This window comes from Oculina patagonica, chromosome 6, assembly GCF_052425735.1.
Source record: "Oculina patagonica isolate OP01 chromosome 6, crgOcupat, whole genome shotgun sequence".
Lineage (NCBI taxonomy): Eukaryota > Metazoa > Cnidaria > Anthozoa > Scleractinia > Oculinidae > Oculina > Oculina patagonica.
In genome coordinates, this window is record NC_135763.1 from 22,696,046 (window position 1) to 22,719,847 (window position 23,802).

The 23,802-nt window shown below is 39.1% G+C and overlaps 5 protein-coding genes across 5 annotated transcripts; 4 read left to right on the forward strand and 1 right to left on the reverse strand.

Moving 5' to 3' along the window:
* Positions 1-57: 57 nt before the first annotated feature.
* On the forward strand, positions 58-6,453 carry LOC144657138 (potassium voltage-gated channel subfamily A member 2-like). Its single transcript, XM_078517447.1, has 2 exons — positions 58-2,597; positions 5,924-6,453. The coding sequence occupies exons 1-2, from the start codon at positions 1,466-1,468 to the stop codon at positions 6,355-6,357; spliced, it is 1,566 nt and encodes a 521-aa protein (XP_078373573.1). The 5' UTR covers positions 58-1,465; the 3' UTR covers positions 6,358-6,453.
* A 3,542-nt stretch (positions 6,454-9,995) lies between these two features.
* Positions 9,996-10,826, forward strand: LOC144657934 (uncharacterized). The gene is made up of 2 exons (XM_078518272.1): positions 9,996-10,238; positions 10,356-10,826. Exons 1-2 carry the CDS (start codon positions 9,996-9,998, stop codon positions 10,824-10,826), a joined length of 714 nt encoding a protein of 237 aa, XP_078374398.1.
* A 447-nt stretch (positions 10,827-11,273) lies between these two features.
* LOC144657159 (ubiA prenyltransferase domain-containing protein 1-like) lies at positions 11,274-14,492 on the forward strand. The gene has a single exon (XM_078517467.1). The coding sequence runs from the start codon at positions 11,363-11,365 to the stop codon at positions 12,296-12,298; it is 936 nt and encodes a 311-aa protein (XP_078373593.1). The 5' UTR covers positions 11,274-11,362; the 3' UTR covers positions 12,299-14,492.
* Positions 14,493-15,895: 1,403 nt separating this feature from the next.
* LOC144657145 (uncharacterized) lies at positions 15,896-20,823 on the forward strand. Its single transcript, XM_078517453.1, has 8 exons — positions 15,896-16,051; positions 16,224-16,285; positions 16,597-16,777; positions 16,929-17,057; positions 18,197-18,451; positions 18,848-18,928; positions 19,023-19,094; positions 19,559-20,823. Exons 1-8 carry the CDS (start codon positions 15,967-15,969, stop codon positions 19,996-19,998), a joined length of 1,305 nt encoding a protein of 434 aa, XP_078373579.1. The 5' UTR covers positions 15,896-15,966; the 3' UTR covers positions 19,999-20,823.
* A 394-nt stretch (positions 20,824-21,217) lies between these two features.
* LOC144657185 (ceramide-1-phosphate transfer protein-like) lies at positions 21,218-23,745 on the reverse strand. Its single transcript, XM_078517500.1, has one exon. The coding sequence runs from the start codon at positions 23,621-23,623 to the stop codon at positions 22,988-22,990; it is 636 nt and encodes a 211-aa protein (XP_078373626.1). The 5' UTR covers positions 23,624-23,745; the 3' UTR covers positions 21,218-22,987.
* Positions 23,746-23,802: the final 57 nt, after the last annotated feature.

Consider the following 23,802-nt stretch of genomic DNA (forward strand, 5'->3'; position numbering starts at 1 on the left):
TGACATTTACTCTTGACATCTCGGGAAATGTCAAGTCAATGAAAATTATATTATAAAGATATAGCTGATAGCCAAGTTGTTTATTCAGGTCTTTTGCCAAAATGCCAGCAGTTTTGGTCTTTAAACTGTCGCACTTTCGACGTACTTTGAAGGATTTCGTCCATTTCTTTACACGGAGCTGAGAGAAATTTGGATATCTGTCACAAATTGATGAAGTTTTTAAGAGACGAACATAACTGAAGACAGACAGGGGAAACCAGTGAACCTTGTTGAACTGTTTTCAATCTTTCAATCTGTTTTGAAGTTACGTTGCTCTAACCAGTTACAACTTCTAAATTTTGTTTGTTTGGATAAAATCTTTGTCCTGTCGTGGCATAGTTTTGTTATTTGTGTCATAGCAACATTTGAAATTGCAGAAACCACGGACATATCAAGCAGGCTTTAGCAGGTTTGAAAAAAATCCAAACTACGAAACAGGTTCCTAATGAAGTTATCAAAGTTCACATTTTTCTGCCGATTTAAAAGGTAACCTTTGGATTTCTTATCCTGCCGTGTCACACACTTTGACACAAACTCTGAATTAAAACGCAATTTTGCAGGTTGGCTTTAAATGTCTGCATGGCAAATAAAACACCGATAAAAGCTGAAAAGTTTAAGCTCTTCCTAATGTGCTAAAGTGTTAACGTTGATTTCATTCACACAACATCGGCTCTATGTCGACAGAGTCTGTAGGCAAAACTGTCATTTTAAATCCACGCTCCTCTATCTTTCACCATGCACACGTTCAATTTCTTTTTATATCAAAAGATGGCAAGGATTCACCCAAAAGAGATTTTTCTTTCGAAATTTACATTTTTTTATTGCCGAGATTTATTGATATAACACATAGCCTAGAAAAATTGTTTGTTTTTATAGTTTTATTTCATGCGTGTTAACAGTTTGTATTGTAAATGATCTGGTGTTTAATGTGAAGAACTGAGCTTGAGTTTTCTACATTATAAACGTGCTACCAAGTCAGTATCGAAGCTTCAACAGAACAAGCTCAGAATAGAAAAGAATATGCAAAGTTTGCCGTCACAGCTAAACCATGAACATCCTCAAGTATTCACGGTACAACATTGATTTCATCTTTGGAATATCAATTACTGTGACATAATTAGATCGTAATGATTTATTCAGATTTGAGGTCCTTAGCGAGGTGAACCGCAAGTCAGCGAAAAGGACATCGATTTCTCCTGTAGAAACGATGTTCACTAGTGATAAACCAGACATGGACAAGATAAAAAGGAGCACTCCATAGAGCTCCAGAACAATGTTAACTGCAGGAGGCTAGTGCGCAGTGCATTGAAACAAATGTTTTTTATTAATCCACTGAAGCGAACTCATGAATTTGAAATGACTTTTGGCTTCTAAAGGAATGCGAGTGTTACAAACACAGATTTAGAGCATCGCAGACAAGCAAGAGATGGATGGACTTCTCAGTTTGGGCAGAGATTCCAACAAAAACGAGACTGAACTTGCAACATTCGCGAACAGGGGTAGCTCGCTGCGTTGCAGGGCCGGCACCAACGACACAAACAGAGGACCAAGGATTGTAATAAATATTTCTGGGCAGCGATACGAGACGTACGAAAAGACGCTTGAATCATTTCCTGAATCACTTCTTGGAGACAAAGAAAGAAGGAAGGACTTTTATGATCCTGTCAACGGTGAATATTTTTTTGACCGAAACCGTATTTGTTTCGAGTCGATACTAGCTTACTATCAAACATGTGGAATTCTAATACGACCACCTAACATCCCTCGTAAGGTATTTATTAGCGATGTTCGCTTCTTTGATCTCGGAGCAAAGGCTTTACTTCAAGCTGGGGATGGTTTAGAAGAGCCCGTCGAGGAAACTAAACGACCTTTACCAAAGAACAAAATACAGAGAAAAGTCTGGGAGCTGTTCGAGCATCCAGATACGTCAAATTTCGCGCGTGGAATCGCGATTTGGTCTGTGTGTATTATCATCTTATCAATAGTTCTTTTCTGTGTGGAGACTTTGCCGCAGTTTCAAGAACAGCCACCTCAAAAAACGAACGATACGACGAAGGCCGTCCCGTCAAAAAAGAAAACAGACAACCCGTTCTTTGTGACTGAAGCATTTTGCATTACCTGGTTTACGTTCGAGTATGTGATTCGCTTTGTGTTTAGCCCAAACAAGTGGAAATTTTTCATCTCGGTTTTAAACATTATCGACATTGTGTCTATAATACCGTTCTATATAACTTTGCCCATGGAGGACTCGGGAAATGTGTCATCGCTCGCTGTTCTTCGCTCCGTAAGACTTGTGCGGGTATTCCGAATTTTTAAACTGTCGCGTTACTCGCGAGGACTTCAAATACTTGGACATACACTCAAGGCAAGTTTACGAGAATTAGGCCTTCTGTTTTTCTTCCTTTGTATGGGTGTTGTTTTGTTCTCCAGTGCTGTTTATTACGCAGAAATCAGCAATGAAGATGGAAATGATTTCCTGAGCATTCCACATTCATTCTGGTGGGCCATAATTACAATGACCACAGTGGGCTATGGAGACATAACACCCAAGACTTTAGGTATGTACTGTACAAGCTTACAGTTTTAAATATTTACTTTTTATATTTGGGTTGGACAACGTTGGGCATTATTAAATTTAAACTGACTGTCGGAATTGATTATTATAAGCTACTGTCGAGTCTTGAATCAACAAGAAACACCAGTAATAACATTATCAAAATTCAATAGATATAATATTATCTATGAATAACCCGTTGTTTAAATCCTTTGTTTATGTCTGTTAGCTAATTCGAAATGATTTTCATTTAAGTACACTCACAAGACAAACATAAAAGATAAAACCTCCGGAAAAAATGATCTGAACTTAAAATTGCAACTTACGAAGCGCTGTTCTTTAAATACGAAGTCGATTTTGAACGGAAACAAAACATCACGCTTCGTTTGTTTTGTCACGAAATTTCAACTATCTCAGTTTTCATCTAAAAGGTTCGACCTGGTGCTCTTGGAACGTTCTCGCAACAATGCATTATTTACTTAAAATCTCAGCTATTTTGCCCACAAAACAGCAGGATTTAAAATTTCGAGTAGCATTCCATTTACATCGTGAAACATGGCTCTTTAAGTCGCCTTTTTCGCGAGTGTTGTATAGTTGGTGAAACATTTTACACCAACATTAATGTTGGAAAGGCTAAAGTGGACTTCATACACTTACAAAAGATTTTTTTCTTTTGAGGAAGAGTGTTTGTTTTTATTCTAATGCAATTGAAAAAAGGCGTTGAAAACTGGCGTATTGTTAAAACCTGTCGCATCCAAACAAGCAAGGTTATTTGTGAATTTCATTTCAAAAACAGGGGCTGTTTTTAAAAGCACCATACAGACGTGTTTTTATTTTTCGATCGTTTCCTAAGGACAGACAAAGTTTCTTGCTAGTACCGTCGTTTGTGTCTTTTCAACCACATCAAAGGACTTATGTAATTAAGCAAATAAACCGGCCATAAACCGCTAAATTTACCACCAAAAACAACCACCAGTAATTTGGATTCAATTCTCACTGGTTAACTAAGGTTCGAGGATTTTTAGTATCGGACATTTGCAGCACAGATAATTTCAGTACTTTCTGGACAAATAGTTGGAACGTTTGGCCTTTTTGTTTGTGTAATCTTGATTTATTATGCCTGACAGTCCTTTATATCATATTGACAGACTTTTGTTCAAAAAGAAAAAAAGAATGGCTTAGAACAGAAGCGAAACTTAACGAAATTATTAATAATACTTGCATGTGTTCTAAATCAGTTATTAAAAGAGGTGAGGTACACTGAACAAAACTATGCTTGACTTGTTAATATTTTGTTCTTTGGTTCTTGCATACGTCTTCTCAATCTACGTATAAACAGTCTGCCAACCCTGTGTCGTGGATTGGGGGGGGGGGGGGTAGGGAGGTGGGGGGACTGGGGAGGGAGGGAACGAGACAGGCGACCCTTTAATTTCAGGGATATCAAAGCAATAGAAAGTAAAACTGGAAAAAGCATGACGAAATTAGAAAGGCTGATTGTCTTAAATTCACTACCGTGAAAGTGTAAGATTTTGTATGAAAAATTTAGAGTGAATGGAAAAGTTGCTGGATATTTGCCCATTTGGCTGCTGTGGATAGATACCTAACCTTGACCCCAAGCTTCAAGGCCAATTATTCTGATTTTTATATATTCTAGTCACTATCCGTCTTCTCATTGGCTGAGAGCCTACAGTTAATAAATTAAACAATTTTTGGATGAGGTTTTTGTGATATCCGGAATAATCAAGGTCGAGGTAAGCGTTATCGGCTGAGGCTGATAACTCTTACCGAGATCTTGATTATTCCGGATATCATGAAAACCGAATTTAATAATTGTTTTATTATACACTGTTTTTCTGGAAAAAAATAAGGACAAAACGATTACAACACTTCTACTTAATCCAACTTGTCGTCTTGCTTCTGAATGCCTTTCCCTCAAGGTATTCGTGGAATAGTTCCTTCGCAATCGTTGTCGGTCATTTTACGAGAATTAATTGTCCAGCAATTTTTCAATTTAGGTCAATTTTTTGCGCGGTTGAAGAAGCGAATCGACAAACTATGAATTTCCTTCGCTGTCAGATGTGTCCCACATTGCTCTCGGAAATCATGCATTGCGCGCTCAACCTACAGATTAGTGAATAATCTGCTAGCAGGTTATTCACTGATCTGTAGGTTGCACTAATTCTCGGAATTAATTGTAGGCTCTTAGCCAATGAGAAGACAGATAGTGACTGTAATGTATAATAATTCTGGGAATCAGCGCAACGTACTATACAGATTATTCGATAATCTGCTAGCCAAGGCAGATTAGTGAATAATCTGTAGGTTGTGCGCGCAATGCATGATTACCAGAGCAATTTCAGGTTCACGTGTGCGGGTGAGTGGCATCTTGCACACAGCGAAATAAAAACATGGCTCGTCGATTCGCTTCTTCAACCGAGCAAACTTTTCTGGACTATTACGCATGTAAGACTCGGAAAATACAAAGACATCGACAAAAGCTGCAAAGGAACTGTTCTACGAATACCTTGAGGAGAAAAACATTCAGGAGCCGGACGGCAAAAAAGGAATTAGCACTAGACAAAGTCTTGAAATCGTTTGTCGTTATTTTCTTTAAAACAATGTTCACAATAGTTAGACTCGGTTTTTGTGATATCTGGAATATCACAAAAACCTCATCCAATAATTGATAATAATTTTTGCTGCAAGGTGGGCATACAGTGACCCCGAGTACCTCGTTGAATTATTAGTCAGTTACATCAATTTCAAGTTTATGAGGTAAAAAATGCTCGATTGACGACCCAGAGACCAGTGCAGGTATTGTGCAGTGGTGTTTCTAGTGTTCTATAACTTTGTCTTGCCCTCAATACACTAATACAAGAACAAATCTATGGAAAGCTTAAAAGAGGGAGTGCACGCTGACCAGCGCCTCGACATCTCTCAATATATCTGTCTGAAAATGAGCTGACAAATAACGACTTTAAAACTTTTAGAGATATATTGTATAAAAAAGCACTCTAATTAAACATTCTGATCTGCATTACTTTCAAACCTGTAGTCATTATGGCTCCTGTTTCAAACATATTTAAGTTTTATTTAAGTTTACATTTAAAAATATGGAAAAGCTCTTTGGGGGGGGGGGGGAGAAGCTTTGTCTGAGTATTTCAGGAATAATTTTTAGGGTAATTATTTGCACGAGGTTCTTAATTTTCAAACACTGACCGCATGCGTTTGCAGCGCCATGTTTATGTTGAACCTGTTGCAAAATGGCGGGTACAGATATCTGCGAGCATGCCGTACTGACCCTGTTTATTTTCTAACTGTACTTTGCAGGTGGAAAGCTAGTTGGGTGTTTCTGTGCCATCACAGGTGTGTTGGCTATTGCTCTCCCTGTCCCTGTCATAGTGTCTAACTTCGCTTACTACTACTCTAAAGAAAATGGCAGGCAATCAAACATGGACGAAGAAGAGGAAGAAGGAGAAATTGAAGAGCAAAAGGAAACAGAGAAAAACGAGACAAAGACGAAAAGCATACTCAACTGTGTCGGAAAGAAATCTCAAAAGAATAAAGGGGAGGGAAAACAGAGAAAGAGAAAACGGAAATATGGAACGGCAAAGTTTCCTGATACAATGTACAACTCTATAGATTCTAATGTTAACATGGATCATCAAAATGGCCTGGCAAACTCGAATTCTATTGGTGGTAAAAACGACTATCAAAACAACGAAAAGAAGACTTCTTTGTCGCAGGTAGAAACAATCGTCTAACGAGAATTACTTCAGAACTTAGAGGAGACGTCAGAGATGTACGTCGTGAGCTCGGAGCCTAGTGGCTTGAAAAAAACCAGCGTCAACTGGGACCAATTAGCGTTCTTCCCTTTGGGATACCAGAGGGGATTTACATGTAATACTTTGCTTCCCGCAGAAGGCATAGAACCCCTCCCCACCCCTAGGGTGTTTCTATCTGCGTCACTTTGACGTGTTTCGCTCTCTAGAAGCCGTGGCCAGCTGCTGAACTACGAAATTGTCGCTTTTTAGTCGCGTTGACGAGCTGTCAAAAAACCTAAGGCTATCGTGATAGAACTGTAAAAAGTGCGCAAATAGAGCTGTTAGTTTTTATTTTCAACGATTTTGGCGCTTAGAAAGAATTTTAAAAGGCGCTCAGAAATTTGATAAAGAACTTGACATTGTTCCACTAACCAACCACAAAGGCAGCGCAAATTGATTCTCACTTTGCGTAAATCTTTTGCGTTTGATTTGTGGACTTTTTTGTTTTAAATAAAATTGAGAATAAGACACAAACTAGTATGTGTTGTGATGTGTTTGATAACACGTGATGCCAGCAGAGTGGAAAACCATGGACAACCAAGAAACAAGTCCAATTTTGTATGATTATTTACCAATCAGAGAACAGTGCGAGCAACGACTTCATAGAATAAGTCCCTGAACTCGCCGGTATTTGTTCCCATAGCAACTAATCATCACGACAGATCGGGTAACGACACCTTACTTGAAAACAACAGAACTTGTTGCCCAGACCGACAACACAACACTTTCACCGCTATGACGACGACAGATCGTCTGTAAAGGCCCCTTTACACAGGGGATTTGTGATGCGGCTTTTGTCGCGCTCGAGCTCGCGATGAAAATGTAAACTAGCGGTGTTTGGGCGTGATTTGTCGTCGCGATCTTGCGGAAGTTTCAAACATGTTCGAAATCTCCTCGATATCGCACTGAAATTGCCGTTAGTTAGTTACACTTGCGATTTTCGTGGGATTTTCATCGGGAGCTCAAGCGCGACAAAAGTTGCAACGATCGGAAAGCGCGACAAAAGCCGCATCAAAAATCGCCTGTGTAAACGGGCCTTCACCACGGGCTCATCCCTATTCTCTGTACATCTTTTCAACCCACCCCATTAAATTCAAAGAGACACCCTAGATCTGCTAGATTTCCTTGCGCTAACACTGCGAGCTGTCGCTCTCTCTTTAGAAGAGACGACACGCGAGAGGAAATTTCTAAATTGCGGCAAAAAAAACGAGACCCGGAGGGGGGTTACTCAACACAGTTTCATTCGGGGAGGCTCCGGCGCCCGGTGGTCCAAACCCTTATCCTTTTCTATACCATTTTTGACAGAATAGGCCTCCCACATTATGAAGCTGGAAAAAAATTGTTCAGAAAAATTGCCTAGCCCTCCCACTTCGTCTTCCCCCCTCAAAAGGTATAATAGTCCATCCCTAACCGGAGGCAGGTGTTGTCTTCACAAGAAATGCAAATTCTGAACAGTCACTCAATGCCAAATTTTAACGCTTTATATCCCGTTGTTTCGTATAGGACTTTTATTGTGGTTTTATAACTGTTGAAAAAAAAACTATAAACAGGTTAGTCCTTTCTATATTAAACAATTAGAGCATGAGCTCAAATTTCTGTAAGGCAACCGAGTCAACTATGACCTCATAGAAATCGAAATTACTAATGGGCCAGCCATCTTACTTCTGAGCGGGGGGGGGGGGTGGGGGGGTGGGGGGGGGATGGGTGATTTGGTGTGGGCGTGAATTTTTTTCAACCCACTGTAAATGCTCGAATTTTTTTCGGACGATGGTCTTGTGCAGGAATTTTTTTCTTGCATGCGTGAGCTTGCAGGATTTTTTTTCAAACTGAATCACCCCTCCTAACCCCCAGAAAGTTAAATTTCTAGATGACTGTTGATTTAACGACAGAATGTTGAACACATAACACAAAAAATTAACTTTCTCTAGTTTTAATTAATTCTACATGTGAGTACAGTGAATTTACAAAACCAGTAAAAGTGATCTAATATACTTGCTATAAGACACTAATTTTAAAGCATTCAATCGGTAATGTAGTCTGAATTGTTAGCAGTCCTATCGTCCTAACCCCCCAGAGGAGGGGTGCACCAGACTTCTTCGTTTTGGAGTCATTGAAATAAAGGACCTACATTCGTACGATTTAAATTTTGGACAATAAGAGTGTCCGAAAATAAAACCGTCCGAAATTTTTAAGCGTCTGAAATTTAAAACCTCCGAAATATCTACAGTACAGTATAACTGTTTTAAGTACACAAATAAACCCGACTTGACAAGGAAGGATTTTGGGATGGCAGAAATAGTAGAAGCTGTAACCGAGGATCTAGAGCCATATGATCATTTTGAAGATCTTGTAGCAGATCATATAAGCCACTTTGAACTCCAAAACTTTGAACTGAGTTTCCTTTATGGAGCGAACTCTAGTTGAGACATGGCTTGAAAAACATAACGGCTTGATAGTATTTGTGTTATTTTCGCATCGGTGTATCTGTAAAACCTTGAGAGTGCAGCAAAACTATCATTTTCACAAATGTTGTTTTACTCTAATTCGTGTTTTGTAGGCGTAAATTTACTTTAGCCATGTTTCACCAAAGTGTACGAAAGTTTTGTCCGAAAATTAAACGTCCGAATTTTTTTTGCATGTATCACGGAGTGGTTTTATGGGATAGATATTTAGTGTAATAAATATCTTCGTTTGTGTCTACCAGACTACATTGTATAAGAGAATGACAATTTGCCATTGGAGGCTGTTTTAGTAGTCCTGGAGCAAAATCACAAGTTGTCTACAGTTGAATAAAGAGCTTTTTAAAACTTTGCATATTTGTATCAAATTTATTTATAATAAAGTTTACTTCCGCCGTGTTCCAGCAGCTACATGTATTCTGGCATCCTCGATTTAGAGTGCATTCAAAACATTGTTCTTCAAGTCACAACACCAGGCGTGATCTTGAATTTGAGAAAAAAAAAATGTACCAAGATCGGTATTAATTCAATTTTGAGATAATCAGGCGATGGTCCGTCCAGCAGTCGGCGCCACACATGGCTTTGATCACTCGTACGTCTCGCCTATTCTTGGCCCTGGCCCCGACGCTGTTCAGCTTGATGTTCTCGGCAATGCTGTCTGACGCCTTCAGGGACTGTGATCCTGAGCCCAGTTGCATAAAAATACTTAAGATTACGTGAGATTTTCTGCAGCCATTCCCTGTGCTCTGAGGGGTTTTCTTCCGTGCCTATAAGGAGTAATCGGGAGAAAATGTACTAAAGAGCAGTGGAAAAACCAAAACGCTTTGAAAACATTCACCGGAACACAGAAAGCTGTTGCAGAAAATCGCCCGTAATCTTAAGTATTTTTATGCAGCCGGGCCCTGGCCTCGACATCAGGTACCGGTGCGACGGAAAACTGTTCAACCCCAGGAGGTTGCAGGTCGTCACGAAGGTGAAGGAGACTGTTCTCAGAGACCTTCTCTTTGCTGACGACTGTGCCATCAATGCCGGCAATGAGCAAGCGGAGATGGACAGTTTTTCCACAGCCTGAAACAACTTCGGCCTCACAATCAGCACCAAATTAAGAAGACAGAAGTAATGTACCAGCCAGCTTCGGACAAGCAGTACCACGAGCCGCAGGTAACGGTGAATGGTCAGGCACTACAGGCAGTTGAGTCTTTCACATACCTAGGCAGCACACTCTCTCGCAATGTAAACATTGACGCTGAGATCAACAACAGAATCTCCAAGGCATGCAGCTCGTTCGGGAGACTGCGGGAGAAAGTCTGGGAGAGAAAAGGAATCAGCCTCAATACCAAGCTTAAAGTCTACCGTGCTGTGGTCCTCACCACCCTACTGTAGGGTTGCGAAACCTGGACTGCGTACAGACGGCATGAGAAGCTGATCAACCACTTCCATCTGAGGTGCCTCCGAAACATTCTCCACATTCGCTGGCAGGATAAAGTCCCGGACACAGAAGTACTGAAGCAGGCAGACCTTCCCAGCGCCATAACCACCACGCGCAAGGCCCAGCTGAGATGGGCAGGCCACGTCTCTCGCATGCCAGACGATCGCATTCCAAAGCAGCTCTTTTACCGAGAACTCTACTCTGGCAAGCGCACAGTTGGAGGGCAACGAAAGCGTTACAAGGACAGTCTGAAAATCTCCCTAAAAGACTTTAACATCAACACTGATTCCTTGGAGTCTCTTGCCTCCGACAGACCCTCCTGGCGCCAATGCATCACCAAAACAGCCCAGGCAGCAGAGAAACGTAGGTCCCGTCAAGCCGAGGAGAAGCGAGCAGTACGCAAGGGAAGAGCCGTCAGCACCATCAGCACAGCCCCTACCCACTTCTGCTCCACATGTGGGAGAGGCTTCCTTGCCCAGATTGGCCTTATCAGCCATCTCCGGACTCACCAAAGAATCTAGATGTCTTATGGTCATCTTCGAATACGAAGGACGAACAACAACAACAACACCTAAGTTCAGATGCTAAAATCTTTCAACAGTTTGCAGATATTAAAAGTTGAATGCGTCAACCCAGGAAATATCTTGCCAGAAATTTGTTGCCAGCCCACTGTTCACGCATGAATTTTTTTTTTACCACTGTCATGTCGGGAAATTTTTTCTTGCATGCATGCGCTTGCAGGATATTTTTTTCAAAATCACCCATTCCCCCCTCAAAAGTAAAATGGTTGGACCCTAAAGTACTTCCAATTCAACAATTTTCAATTATTTCCTCATTTAATCAGATATTTGCATTTTCATTAGTATAATACTGGAATCGAATATGTGCCTCATTTGAAAAGATACTATGTGACTGCTACATAACGTACCTTGGCTACCACTGCCCCAAACAGCGCCAGCAATCACAGCCAGTCACATGGACAAGATCGATGACAAGATTCTTTCGCTGTTCATCTCGTAGTATCGAGGATTAGCTTGGATTCTTGGAGCATTTTGCTATGAATGGTACAGAGAAACAGCAAAAAGCGACTAGAGCCCTCAAACTCTCATCCTATCTGTTGGCATTAAGACCATGGTCATTTTCAGCATCGTTTATTCCAGTTGTTTTAGGAGCTGTTCTGTGTTGGAAAACAACCGGGAACTTTAGCTTTATTTTACTCCTTTTAACAATGGTCGCGGTTCTTGGGGTACACGCCGCCGGAAATCTAGTAAACACTTATTACGACTACATGAAAGGAGTTGACAGTAAAGTTTCCGACGATCGCACATTAGTTGATCATCATTTGACTCCGAAAGAAGTTGTCAATTTGGGTGTCGTATCGTACGGCCTTGCCAGTTTTGCCCTCGTGTTTTTAGTCGGATTGTCACCAGCAAAGATGGAACATTTGTCATTCTTGTTCTTCGGAGGCCTCTCTGGTTCGTTTTTATACACTGGAGGTGTTGGGCTTAAATATTACGGAGTCGGCGATATTGTAATTGTGATCACGTTTGGTCCTTTGGCAGTGTTGTTTTCATTCCTTACGCAATGTGGAAGTGTGGCGTGGTTTCCGTTGTTTTACGCGATTCCTGTGGCTTTGAGCACGGAGGCTATTCTACATAGTAACAATACAAGAGACTTGGAGGCAGACAAGAGAGCCGGGGCAGTAACTTTGGCTATCATTCTTGGCCATCAACTCTCTTATGTACTATACTGTCTCCTGCTGCTTGCTCCGTATGTTATATGTGCAGTGCTGTCTGTTAATCTGTCTGTACGTTTCCTTATACCCCTAACCACGCTTGGAATGGCATTTAAGCTGGAAAGAAACTTCAGAGAAGGAAAACTAATGTTATTGCCCAGACAGACTGCTAAACTGAATTTAATGTTTGGGTTGTTATATATTGTTAGTTGTACCATAGCACCAATAGGTCTGCGTCAATGGAGACACATTACATAACAGAATTTGTTATGTATTAACATTTGTCTCTACTGAGAGTACCTCTTCCTAACAAACAACAAGTTGCCTTGATCATCTGCAAAATGCAGAAGATGTGAATGGTCAATCAGAATTATTTGTTGCAAGTTGATAGAACTGTTTGCAAATCTACCCATAGTTGGTAGAGAACAAGAAAACCTCTTTAATATCAGTGGCAGATCCAGACTTGTGTGTACCTTATTGTTACTTATTTTTGCGTGAACTTAATTTTGCGAAATAGAAAAGGCATATTTCGCGGAACTATATTTTTCGCGATTTGGCCAAAAATACGAAATTAACATAAAAAATACAATAGAAAACTTTTAAAACAAATTTTTGTGGGTAGTTAATTTCGCGATTTTTTGGCAAAAATTAAGTCCCACGAAAATAAGTAACAATAAGATACTCCCAAAAACACTTAACAGGGAGAGTCACTGAAAAATAAAAGGCTTTTAACAAAAGTAGGGAGCCCTCCCCCCCACATCAGCCACTGAATATGAACATCACAACTGAGTGTCTGCCTTATAGAGGTAAGGATTATGTGACTTCTGATTTCTTAAGAACCAAGTGAACTGCCCATATTGTAGAGTTGCCTGTATTGTGAAGGTATCTTTAAAGAGAGTTTTGACTGTAGTGAGAAATTTTTTTTTTCTTATTCTGTGCAGTCAGGATGTGGTCCAGGCAATCTAAAAGTGTAAACAAGAACTCAACCAAACTGTCAGATTTGATTTTGTTCCATAATTGAATACAATCAAACCAAAACATTCGGGACTATGGATTTGATTTTTGAGCATAAACAATTATTATTTATTGCAGTAGACAAGAGTTTGCAAAAATAATAATAACCTTTAATTAGAAAACTTTCCATCACATGTGTGGTTTACAAAAAAGTCCTAAGATAATGTACAGTAAAATGAAATATACCTAGAAATCAAAACTATTATATAAAAACTAACTTAAAAAAGAGTGCCTTTATTGAATCACCATTTAAGGTCATTGCCCCGAAATAAAACTGAACATAGATTTTTAACCAAACTTCGCCTACTGGTTTATTACTTCAAGGGAACTTAAATTTTGAAATAAAAAAGGGGGTCACCAGATTCGTTTAGGAGCAGGACGACCATGTATATTCCATATAATTCCTTTATAATTCCTCTGCGGGTACTGGCAAAGTACACTTTTTTAGCGATAATTTATTTTTCAAACAAATGAATTGATCTGATTTCATTTTACAGACAGAATTTGATCGCTACACCCAAAATATTAGAAAAAATTGATAGGTCACCAGGCTCGTTTAGGAGAAAGTGACAATTTACTTCTCTCGCGGACTAAGCCGCATAGAAAAAAGCCGCCATTTTGTTGATGTGCTCGCGCGCGCGCGCGCTAATTATGCGTAAAATTCTGCGCAGTAAGGATGCGCAATGCAAAACAGGGCAATGACCTTAAATAGGTGTTTGTGAATTTGATTGTGTTTGATTATGAAATGCAGTCAAACCCAATCATATGATAAGATTTAACTGGGTTTGAAGGATTTTATCAAATTAGACATTTGGTTGTGTTTGACTAGTTATGTGTGTATTTTATAAATATTATAAGAATACAGTAAATTCTAAAAAATAATGCCATAAAGACAAATTTTATTTTATAAAGTTAATAGTGAGATGACAGAAGCAGTCATCTAGTGATTTCCATTGCAGTTCTTGTGATTATATGGGGTTTCTGTGCATCACTGGTATGTACTTTTTCAATAATTAGAAACAATTTAAAAAATTGTTTCTAATTATTTCTTTTGAGTAAAGAGGGATTTTATCTGGTTTAGTTGGATTTTTTTTTGGCCTCACGAGTCCTCATGGGCCCGATGAGGAAAAGTAAGTAAGAGTTGGATTTTTATACTGGGTGGTGTCCACTCACTGTCATGCCCTGAGAATAAGTAGTTTCCTACTGTAGTTATAGTTTTATAATGGTTTCACTGGTCAACGACATAGTCCAAGTATTTAAAATAACATACATTGGCTAAACTGTTTTTGTTTGTGTATGTACTAAGATGAAGTCAAGGTGCACACAGGAACAAAAATGAAACTAGGCTGATCTCCTACACTGGAGATTATAAGATATTTTAAATTGTTGTTGAATTTCCTAATCCTACAAGAAATGTTTAATAAATTTTTTAGCTTTGTTTGCTTGTTGTTCCATTTTAGACCACGTGATGTTACCCTTGAGAATTATTTCTTTCAACTTCAAACAAATTCACGTGGGAATGAATGAATAATTTCCAGATAAACAAAGGAGCAATTCTCTGAAGAACATCACATGATCTGAAATGTGCAATTTACATATGTGGCTAAACAGGTCTATTCTGCTACATATGCAAAGACACTTACCAATATTAAATAAATAAAAATGAGTGGAAAGGGAACAGTGTTTCTGTGTTATCTTGGCACCATTTTCAAGAAAAATGTAGCAGCTGTAACATTTTATACACAGATGTCACATCCAAACAGTTGACAAGCATCAATCACAGGTTGCCATGAAATTCCGAAAATAAGTCCCCCTGAAAATCAGCTCCCCATCCCCCCCTACCAAACAAAAAAAAAAAAAGATCCTTTTGAGTATAAGCACATGGGCTTATGTTAACTTTTCCAATTATAGGGTGGCGTGGTGGTCTAACTGTTTGTTATTCTCATCGCCACAGCTGCTTGTCCTCTTATGAGGCTTTCCAAGGCCAGGGGGTTTCTGATGTTGCTTTGTCGCTCGTTTCCAACTCACTTGTCGTCTGTTTGGTGAGGAAAACGTTGTCGCTGTCACAAATATGCACCCTTTCAGTGCTATTTTCTGTCAGCTGTCGGTGCTGTGGAACAAGATTGTCGCTACAATTTTAGCAATTTTGGAGCAATGTTGCCTGTCGCCAAAACCCCTTGGAAGGTCTTTCTTATCTGGCTGACTAGGCTGTGCAAGAAACAAGTGGCTCTAGGGACACATGATTTGATTGGCTCCTTTTTAACAAAAGGGGACAGCCAATCAAATGAGCCCTTTTAAAATCCCTTTGTTTTACTGGAGTTTGAAACGGTTGATTTATACAAAACACAAATTTCCACCCAAAATAAGTCTGCATATCATATGCAGATTTCTACTGTATTTTCTCAACCTTCCTTTCAGGTGGGCTTGAACCTGAAAAGAAGAACTTGTTTTAAATTTTAGGCTTAAATATTTATAAATAGTTTTTTATATGTTAAAAGTTGGTTTAAATGGAAATTTTGGGCTAACAGGTTCTTAAACTTTAGGTTCTTATATGTGGGTTTTTACTATACAAGCCAAGGGCTTATTTCATTTATTTAGGAATTTAACGATTAGCGCACAGGTGTAAATTAACAGAAATGTAGCACTGCACGCAACATTTGAGTAGATCGACAGTATTTCGTTAAGTTACCCTTATCACTTCCGGCGACGTCGCGTCATCGATATTTTCGGTTGTCCCTTACCCCCTGGGGTGCTGGAACAACTTCCTTGGTTACTCTGCCCCCAGGGCAGGTAACCAAGGAAGTAACCAACTACCGCGCAAAGGCTTGGGCCCTAAGTACAAAACATATACAAAACTCAAAAGAACGGGAAAAGTTCCGCAATTTGTTAGTCCTTGCGTTAGAGTACAGTTGATGCTGTTTCTTGGTCCCCAGAAACGAGAAAAGTTTACCGAAGAACACATTTCAAAGTTGAAGTTTAATTGCTTGGACGTGGAAGGTATGCTTGATTTCTTTGAGACACTTTTCAGAATTTTTTTCACCGTGTTTTAGCGGCGTAAGATTTCGACTTCCTCTTTGGCACTGTCTTTGGACGAACACGAGTCGATATATGAAAGGTTTTGAAATACTATATGTATTCATTTATGTTTATATACCTTTCATTTTTATAGAACTGTCTAATGAGATGGCAAGTACATTTAATTCTGGAAGGATTTTGCACAATAAAATGGAGGTAGGTTTAGAAAATGTTTTCGTCGTTTTTGGCTGGCTGATGTTATTCATGCAACTTCCCTTCAGCACAGCGTGGGGTGAAATTTCTCTGATCACTTGAGACGTTCAAAAAGATGTCGTTATACCCGAGTTTTCAAAGCACAACTCAGAATAAATATTTCCAAAGAGATAGTTTTAGTACATTATAGAAAGGCAGAAATACAGTTTCGATTGCAATCGGCCGCTGAGAGAGTTTTGCAGAGGTTGTTCTTAGAACTTCCTGTCTCGTCGTGGCAGATGTTCAAGTTGTATTTCATTCTCTTTTTTTTTCAGTGGTTCAACTATATGAGAACTTTCCAAGTGGACCAGTTTACACAGATGACTCATTGGAGCCTGCTTCACGCGAATCAACCTGGCGTTCCAGAAGCTACTCCAGCGCCTGGATATGAACGCTTGATGCATTATCCTCATGAAGTTTATATGGATCAGAAAACAAATACAGCAAAGAGAGCAGGTAAAGCCGCTAAATGTGTATCGTGAGTTTTTCCTTATACTGAAGGCTTTCGTTTTCTGAATATCTACTCGCTACTCTAGAATCGAAAGCGGAAAATTTTCGAGCTGTGTCTTGTATTGAAGGCCATGTTTGTTCTCTGTCAAATTCGCAGCGTTAGAGGCCCCGCATAAAAAGATGTTCTTGGATGAGCTGTACGGATTTGGGGGAGATGAGGTGGAGGCTCTTTTTAATGGAATTTCAGACAACCCGGCTTTCAATAACGATCCAGAGAGATGTAGAGGTACTTTATATCGCTAAATTTATTTATTTGCTTATTTCTTTTTTTTTTCACGTTTTTTCCAGTTTTAGAAACTTATTTTTCGTCCCCCAGCAGCGTTTATCTAATATGCATAGGTTTCGAAAGCGTTTCATGACTTTCGCTTAGCTTGTAATTTACACCTGTTTACTAAGACTTCCTGGAGATGCACATTTGTTTTTTTTTTTTTTTTCTTGGATATCTTGGTATGTAAAATTTATTTTTCCCTCTTTAGAGCTCGAGGCGCCGCCCACACTAGCCTCCGCTTTGAGGGGGCCTCATATTCTGTCAATTTTTGTTGATATGATAATGAGTGCTGCTTGACAAAGACTGTATCCTCGGTCAAGACGTCTGAGCCAAAAAGCAGCTTTACTGTCCAGTTACATCGCTACTGCACGATTTTAATAGGGATTTTTCAGCGTTTTTTTTTCTTCTAATTTTTCCACCAAAATTAATTAGCGTATTGCATGATACATGTAGATGTGGATACTATAGATCTATATAGACAGGTAGATAACTAGATTGATGGACTGATGGATTGGTTAATTGATTGATTACATGTCTTCATTGTGAGGTGACCAGGTGGGGTAAAGGCAAAAATAACATATCATTGTCAATCAGTTAGTGACACAAGCTAATTAAGTACTCAAAAAATATCTTTCCAAGTTACTCCAACAGGCATCAAATGTATTACCTTCTGTTCACTGGTCTGATATTTTACCGCTGAAGTACAAAAGAGACCCATGACAGCTAGGTCATTAATACAACTGTGGAACCCCGATATAACGATCTTCGATATAACGATATTCCAGATATAACGATGAATATGTTATGTCCCGGCAATAGTAAAATGTATGGGACGGAACCCCGATATAACGGTTCCTTGAACGATGAATATGTTATGTCCCGGCAATAGTAAAATGTATGGGACGGAACCCCGATATAACGGTTCCTCGAAATAACGATATACTTTTACTGCCCCCTTGGCATATCGTTATATCGGGGTTCCACTGAACTAGGTTCCAATATGTGTTGAACCTAAAAACACAAGATTTGTAATCATATTTATAACATTAATTTGTTTAAGATGCATACACAGGTAAATTGTTTTTACCATTTTGTAGATATCGATCAACTTCCAGATCCTACAGTCCTATTCAACCTGCTGGATGAGGCGTCCAACACACCACACCCACCCAGCTGCATTATGACAATTAAAAGTGAGGCCCCAGAGTCCCCAGTTTGCGGCGACTCAGTGTACAGTTCATCTGTTAGCAGCCCAGGTCCTCACAGCCCGTCCATCAGTGAAGCTGGTTCAAACACCTCCAGCACTGATGAAGGCATACAGAGTGACATTAGTGACCTTGAATACATCGATGGTTGGTGAAAATCACATATTGATTACCACACATTTCTGTAGTTATTACACTGTACTTTCGAGAATTTGTTTGTAAATTATATTCAGTGGTTGATTAGTTTTTATTGAAATTCTAAGAAGAAATTAGAGGGGTGTTGAATGGTAAATGCGAGACTTTGTGAGCAGCCAGACTGGCATCTTTTCTGCCATCCCGAGACCTTTTTAGCTTTCAAAAGAAAGCGAGACCACGAGAAGACGTCAAAGAAAAATTCGAGACGACGAGACCCCTGAAATTTGGCTAAAATTTTGCGCAACACGAATTTTTTTGAAGGACCATTCACTACCTCTAATTAGGTATGAATTTTGTGTAACCATTTACATGTCATCTATAAGTAAGTGTATGCTACTTTTCATTTAGAATTCTTGGAAAGCATGAGTTCTTCTGCAGGGTCATCCTTATTACCCAGAGAAACTGGAAAACAGATTTATATTAAACAAGGTAACTTTGAGTTTTCTTTCAAGATGCATTAACTTTAACCTAAAAATGTTTTTGTGTCTCTTTCTGAGAACTAAATAGTTTTATTTACTTACAGAACCATCAGCTACACCACAAAAGCCAACAAAACGAAGAAAGCGTGGGCCAAGGCCACTGGTGAAATATCGAGGTCAGTAAAACAAGTAGTGCAAGTTTGTTAATTGGAAGTCAGAAGAATTGATATAACAACTTCCCAGTTTTTCCCAGTTTTTTCTTTTCATGTTATTTGGTTTGTGTGCTTTCCATTTAATGGCTATACATGTAAAATTAATAAAAATAAATTCAGTCCATACAATTTTTATAGTACATACTTGTTAAATAACCTTGCCTGCGAAGCAGGCGTATTAAGCGAGCATATTCGAACACATTTTGATCGGGTGGGTGCCATCTTGGATTTTTACTCTAGGGAATAGGAGTGAGGCTGAAAAGAACAACTCTCTCTGCCCTCATCCAACATGGCGGCAAATCTACTTGATCGCGAACTAGTAGTACATGTGCCCACAGAAAGCGCCTGCACTGCAGGCTATCAAAAACCAAAAGGTTATATTTTGTAAATCAAATATTCGAAAAATGGTTTCTTGTTGGTTCCTGTAGGTGAAGGTCCAATCCAACTGTGGCAGTTCTTACTTGAGCTGGTTACTTCACCTGACTGTTCAAAAATGATCAGGTGGACACATGATGATGACTACGAGTTCAAAATCCTACAACCCGCAACAGTGGCAAAGTTGTGGGGGAAGAAGAAAAACAAGCCTACCATGAACTACGAGAAACTGAGCCGTGGTATCCGCTACTACTATGGCAATTCAGTCATTGAGAAGGTTCATGGGAAAAGATATGTGTACCGGTTTTTGTGCGACATCCCAAAGATCCTGGGCTATGATCCAATGGAAAAGAAATCTGAAGAATTTGTGGAAGATTCAGTGTATGGAGAAGCTATTATGTCACCTGAAGTCGAAGATTCGCTTGTTGCCTCTTCAGTTGAAGATGGTTTACTTGCTGGATCTCTTGATTTCAGTGCACTTTTTCAGTACTAGTTAGTTTTTGTTGAGACCCAAAACGTTGTGTAACGTTCAGTTGTGTTACTTTGGTAACGTTCTTTGTAGCTTGTATCAAGCAGTCTTTTGGCAGTTAGCCACTTGATGAATCGTATCGATTTAATCCTCAAAGATTTTGAGAAGCAAATTATATAATCAGTCTATGAAACCCTTCTACGGAAGGGAAATTTATAGGTATTGTACAATTTTGTTTTCAAGATTTTATATTATGCATACTGTGTATGCACAACTACAAACAAACAACATAAAACCTGATATTCAGTTTAATGTAATGATAAACCTTAAGTGTTTTTAGTGACCCTTCGTATGATGGAGGTGTTTCAATAGTTTACAGTTATTAGATGACTGTTAGTAACAATTATTTTAAGCTCTATGATGCAGTTTGCTGGTATGTAATACCTTGTTATTTATAACATGCAAAGAAATTTGAAGTATTTGGCATTTGCTGTGACCTATTTCCAAAGAAGCGAAGAAAATTTAGTCTTGTAGTTTACAGTGTGTATCAGAAATAACCTCAGTTTTTTTATGAGGTTGAAGTAATAAGTGCTTAAGCTTTTGTTAAAATTAATGTTTCTTAATGCTTGCAGTATACTGTTACAATGTAATAGTCAACATTTGTAAGTTTCCATGCTGCTACCAGGTAGCTTAAGGTATCAATGTATTATGTTACAATGTAATAGTTGCAATTTGTAAGTTTTAATATTGCTACGGAGCAGGTAGCTTTTTTTGTTGGTAAATCAGAAATAATTTATTGTAAAGTTTTGCTTGTTAAATGAATTAAAATATGTCAATGCAAGTAAAGTATTCAATTTGTATCCATTTAGATTGTTATTCGGAATGTAGATTGTTACACAACTCTTCTGGCTGGCCAACAGTCTGCATGGCTGTGAAAGAAACTACAAGATTCCCAGAGGATGTCCCTCAAGTTTCTAGCACCCCAAAGCAGCAAATGAGGGTTTAAGCATTAGGGTAGTCAGGGGCAGACCCAGTAAGTTCAGACAAGAGCCTGTAGCAGTTGCATGTGAGGCCCAGCCTAGAAATATTTTCCCAAATAAAGGAGAATGCTGCCCACCAAGCCCCTCTTAATCTGCCTATGCCAAACCCCATCTTCTCTGGTCGGAATAAAACTTCATCTATCGTAGACATTCCTTTTTAAAAAGAAAAGACTCGACAGTATAAAGTTGAAGCTGGCCAACAGTCTGATTTAATGTTTTTTTCTTTTATTTTGACTTCGAAAGGAGGTCAACACCTCCATAGAAACAGAAAACTGTAAACAAACTTCAAGTATGGTAACACAAGAATAAGGAAATTTTACGTTGTGACAAAAAAGACTTGACAACTTTAATTTGATTACCCGACATTGAACTGCATCTACATAACATGTATACTGCATTTTTCATATTTCAATATTAAGAAAACCCAACAAGATATATGAACTGAAAAGGAAACCAACTTGTATTTTGTAAATGTCATTGAGTTTTAGGGCAGATGTAATTCGAGTAGTTTTTAATAACTGGAGACTTGACTTTTCTTTTAAAAACTACTTTGTGTGAAGACAGTGTTGTTCTTTTCTGTATAGCAAAATTAAGGGTTCAAGCACCCTACTGACGTGAATTTATTACTGCAAGAAATAAATGATTTACCAATGACAAGTTTACAAGGCAGTTAGGGTTCCCCTGGTGCTAGGGTAACCGTAGCACTTGGTAAGCTAAGGGTTACCCCCACACCAGGGTAACCCTAGCTGCCTTATAAACACGCTGCTAGGGACAACTAACCTACTCAGTACAACTTTATTTTGGCTCCAAGAAGCAGGATATGGTAAAAATACTGACAAAATCAACAACCAAGAAATTATCATTGTCATTAAAAATTTGTATTTGCTATGGAAAGAAATTATTTTTGAATAACAGCTTTTTGCAATAAAGTTTTTGATAGAAATGTTTGCTACCACTGTTGCTGCATACCGTAAAATTCCGGTTATAAGCCCCCCCGGTTATAGGCCCATCTACCTGGAAACAAAAAAATACATCCGATTATAACCCCCCACCCCCCCCCCCCGGATATAAACCCCCCCTCTGCCAGATGAGAGTACCGAAAAGGGCTAAATGTTGCTTTATTATGCGTTTTTAACTAAAAAACGCATTCCGATCAACACTCCCGTGGCCTGTTTTGAAACGTTTTTTTTTTTTTCGCTTATAAGCCCTCCCGGATATAAGCCCCTCCACTTATAAGCCCACCCAAAAACCCTCATGAAGTTGTATAAGCCCAGGGCTTATAACCGGAATTTTACGGTATTCAATTACCGGGACCATAATTATTTTTAGTTTCTCTGACAAATGTGTTCCAAACTTAAAAAAATAGCATTTGGGATTTTACTGAGCTTAGAAATTGAAATCTGATTTTACTGAAACTGAAACTGTGATAAAAAAGCAATATAGCTTTTGACATAAAGGTTATCATCTATTCTGTTGCTTTATTTACAACGTTAACTGAAGCATATATGCATCAGTTGTCCCAGAGGGTTGGGTTACCCTACCTGAAAAGTTTTGCTAGGGCTTTTGCCCCTGCTAGGTACATGTACCTAGCAGGGGCAAGGGGGGGGGGGGAGGGGGCAGTTGCCCCTGCCGGGAAAACTAAAAAACAAAGAAAACTAAAGAAAATAAAGAAAAACTAAACTAGAAAAATCCAGTTACCAGCGCCAGGAAAACTTGCCCCCGCAGACAAAAAATCCTAGGTACGACCCTCTTTGCTTGTAAACCCAGGCTAACTTACGTAATACTTTTGCTAGGGTTTTCCTGGCAGTAAGGTTACCCTACCTCCTTGTAAGCAGGGCCAAATCAAACCGTGAGTAATACCATGATACGTCAAAATTTAATTCACAAAAAGTATTATGGAAAAAAAATTAATATATATTTTAATTTAATTACCGGTAGTCTAAATACCCACTACAATGGATGACAGCTTATGATCATGGAAGGCCATGAAGATCGTGACTCGTATAAAGTTCCTCAGTGATATCATAAACAGGTTTTATCACCTCTGTAACCTCTTTTAACAACCGCTTGGCTTCGTCTTTATCCATATTTGGCGCTGATATTTTCTTGGTTAAATCCCCGACATTTGGTAAAGTGTACATGGCCCATACGGCAGCCTTACGGATTAGCCAAGGATGAAAGTTTGCCAAAGACTGATTATAAGCATCTGAAGCCATGGACGACGAAGAATCATTGTCTGATGACTCACTCAACTTTTTCATGAAAAGCATCGTAAACGCTAGAGCCCGGTGTAATCTTAGAAGCGTCCTTGATCCAGACAAGGGGGGTGTTTTCTTTTGTGTCAAATCATTGGCGATTTCAAACTCAAACATTGACTGCACTATAACATACTTATCTCCAGACTCTGATCTGCGGTGCTCTTGAAGGATTCCGATTTTCTCTCTGACGTCGGATGTGATGAATCCAAAAACCGTTCCAAGCATATCGAAAAATACACAAAGTTCGTCATAGCCTCGGATATATTCGTCCATCACTAGATTTCCGTCTTCTTGTAGAGTGTTTTTGAAGGCGTCGAGTACAATACGCAAGTGAAACTTCCTCTCAGTCATAATGGCTCAAGATATTACAGTTTGGGCAAGATACACACGTCCTAACTCCTTTTCGCAAATAATTCATGAGCTATTTTACACCGGCCGGCTTGTTTGGAATTCATCCGCTATTTTCACTTTCGACTTTGCGCCCGCCCTTTCTAAAGCGGTTTTACGTCTGCAAAGTAATCCCCGCTCAT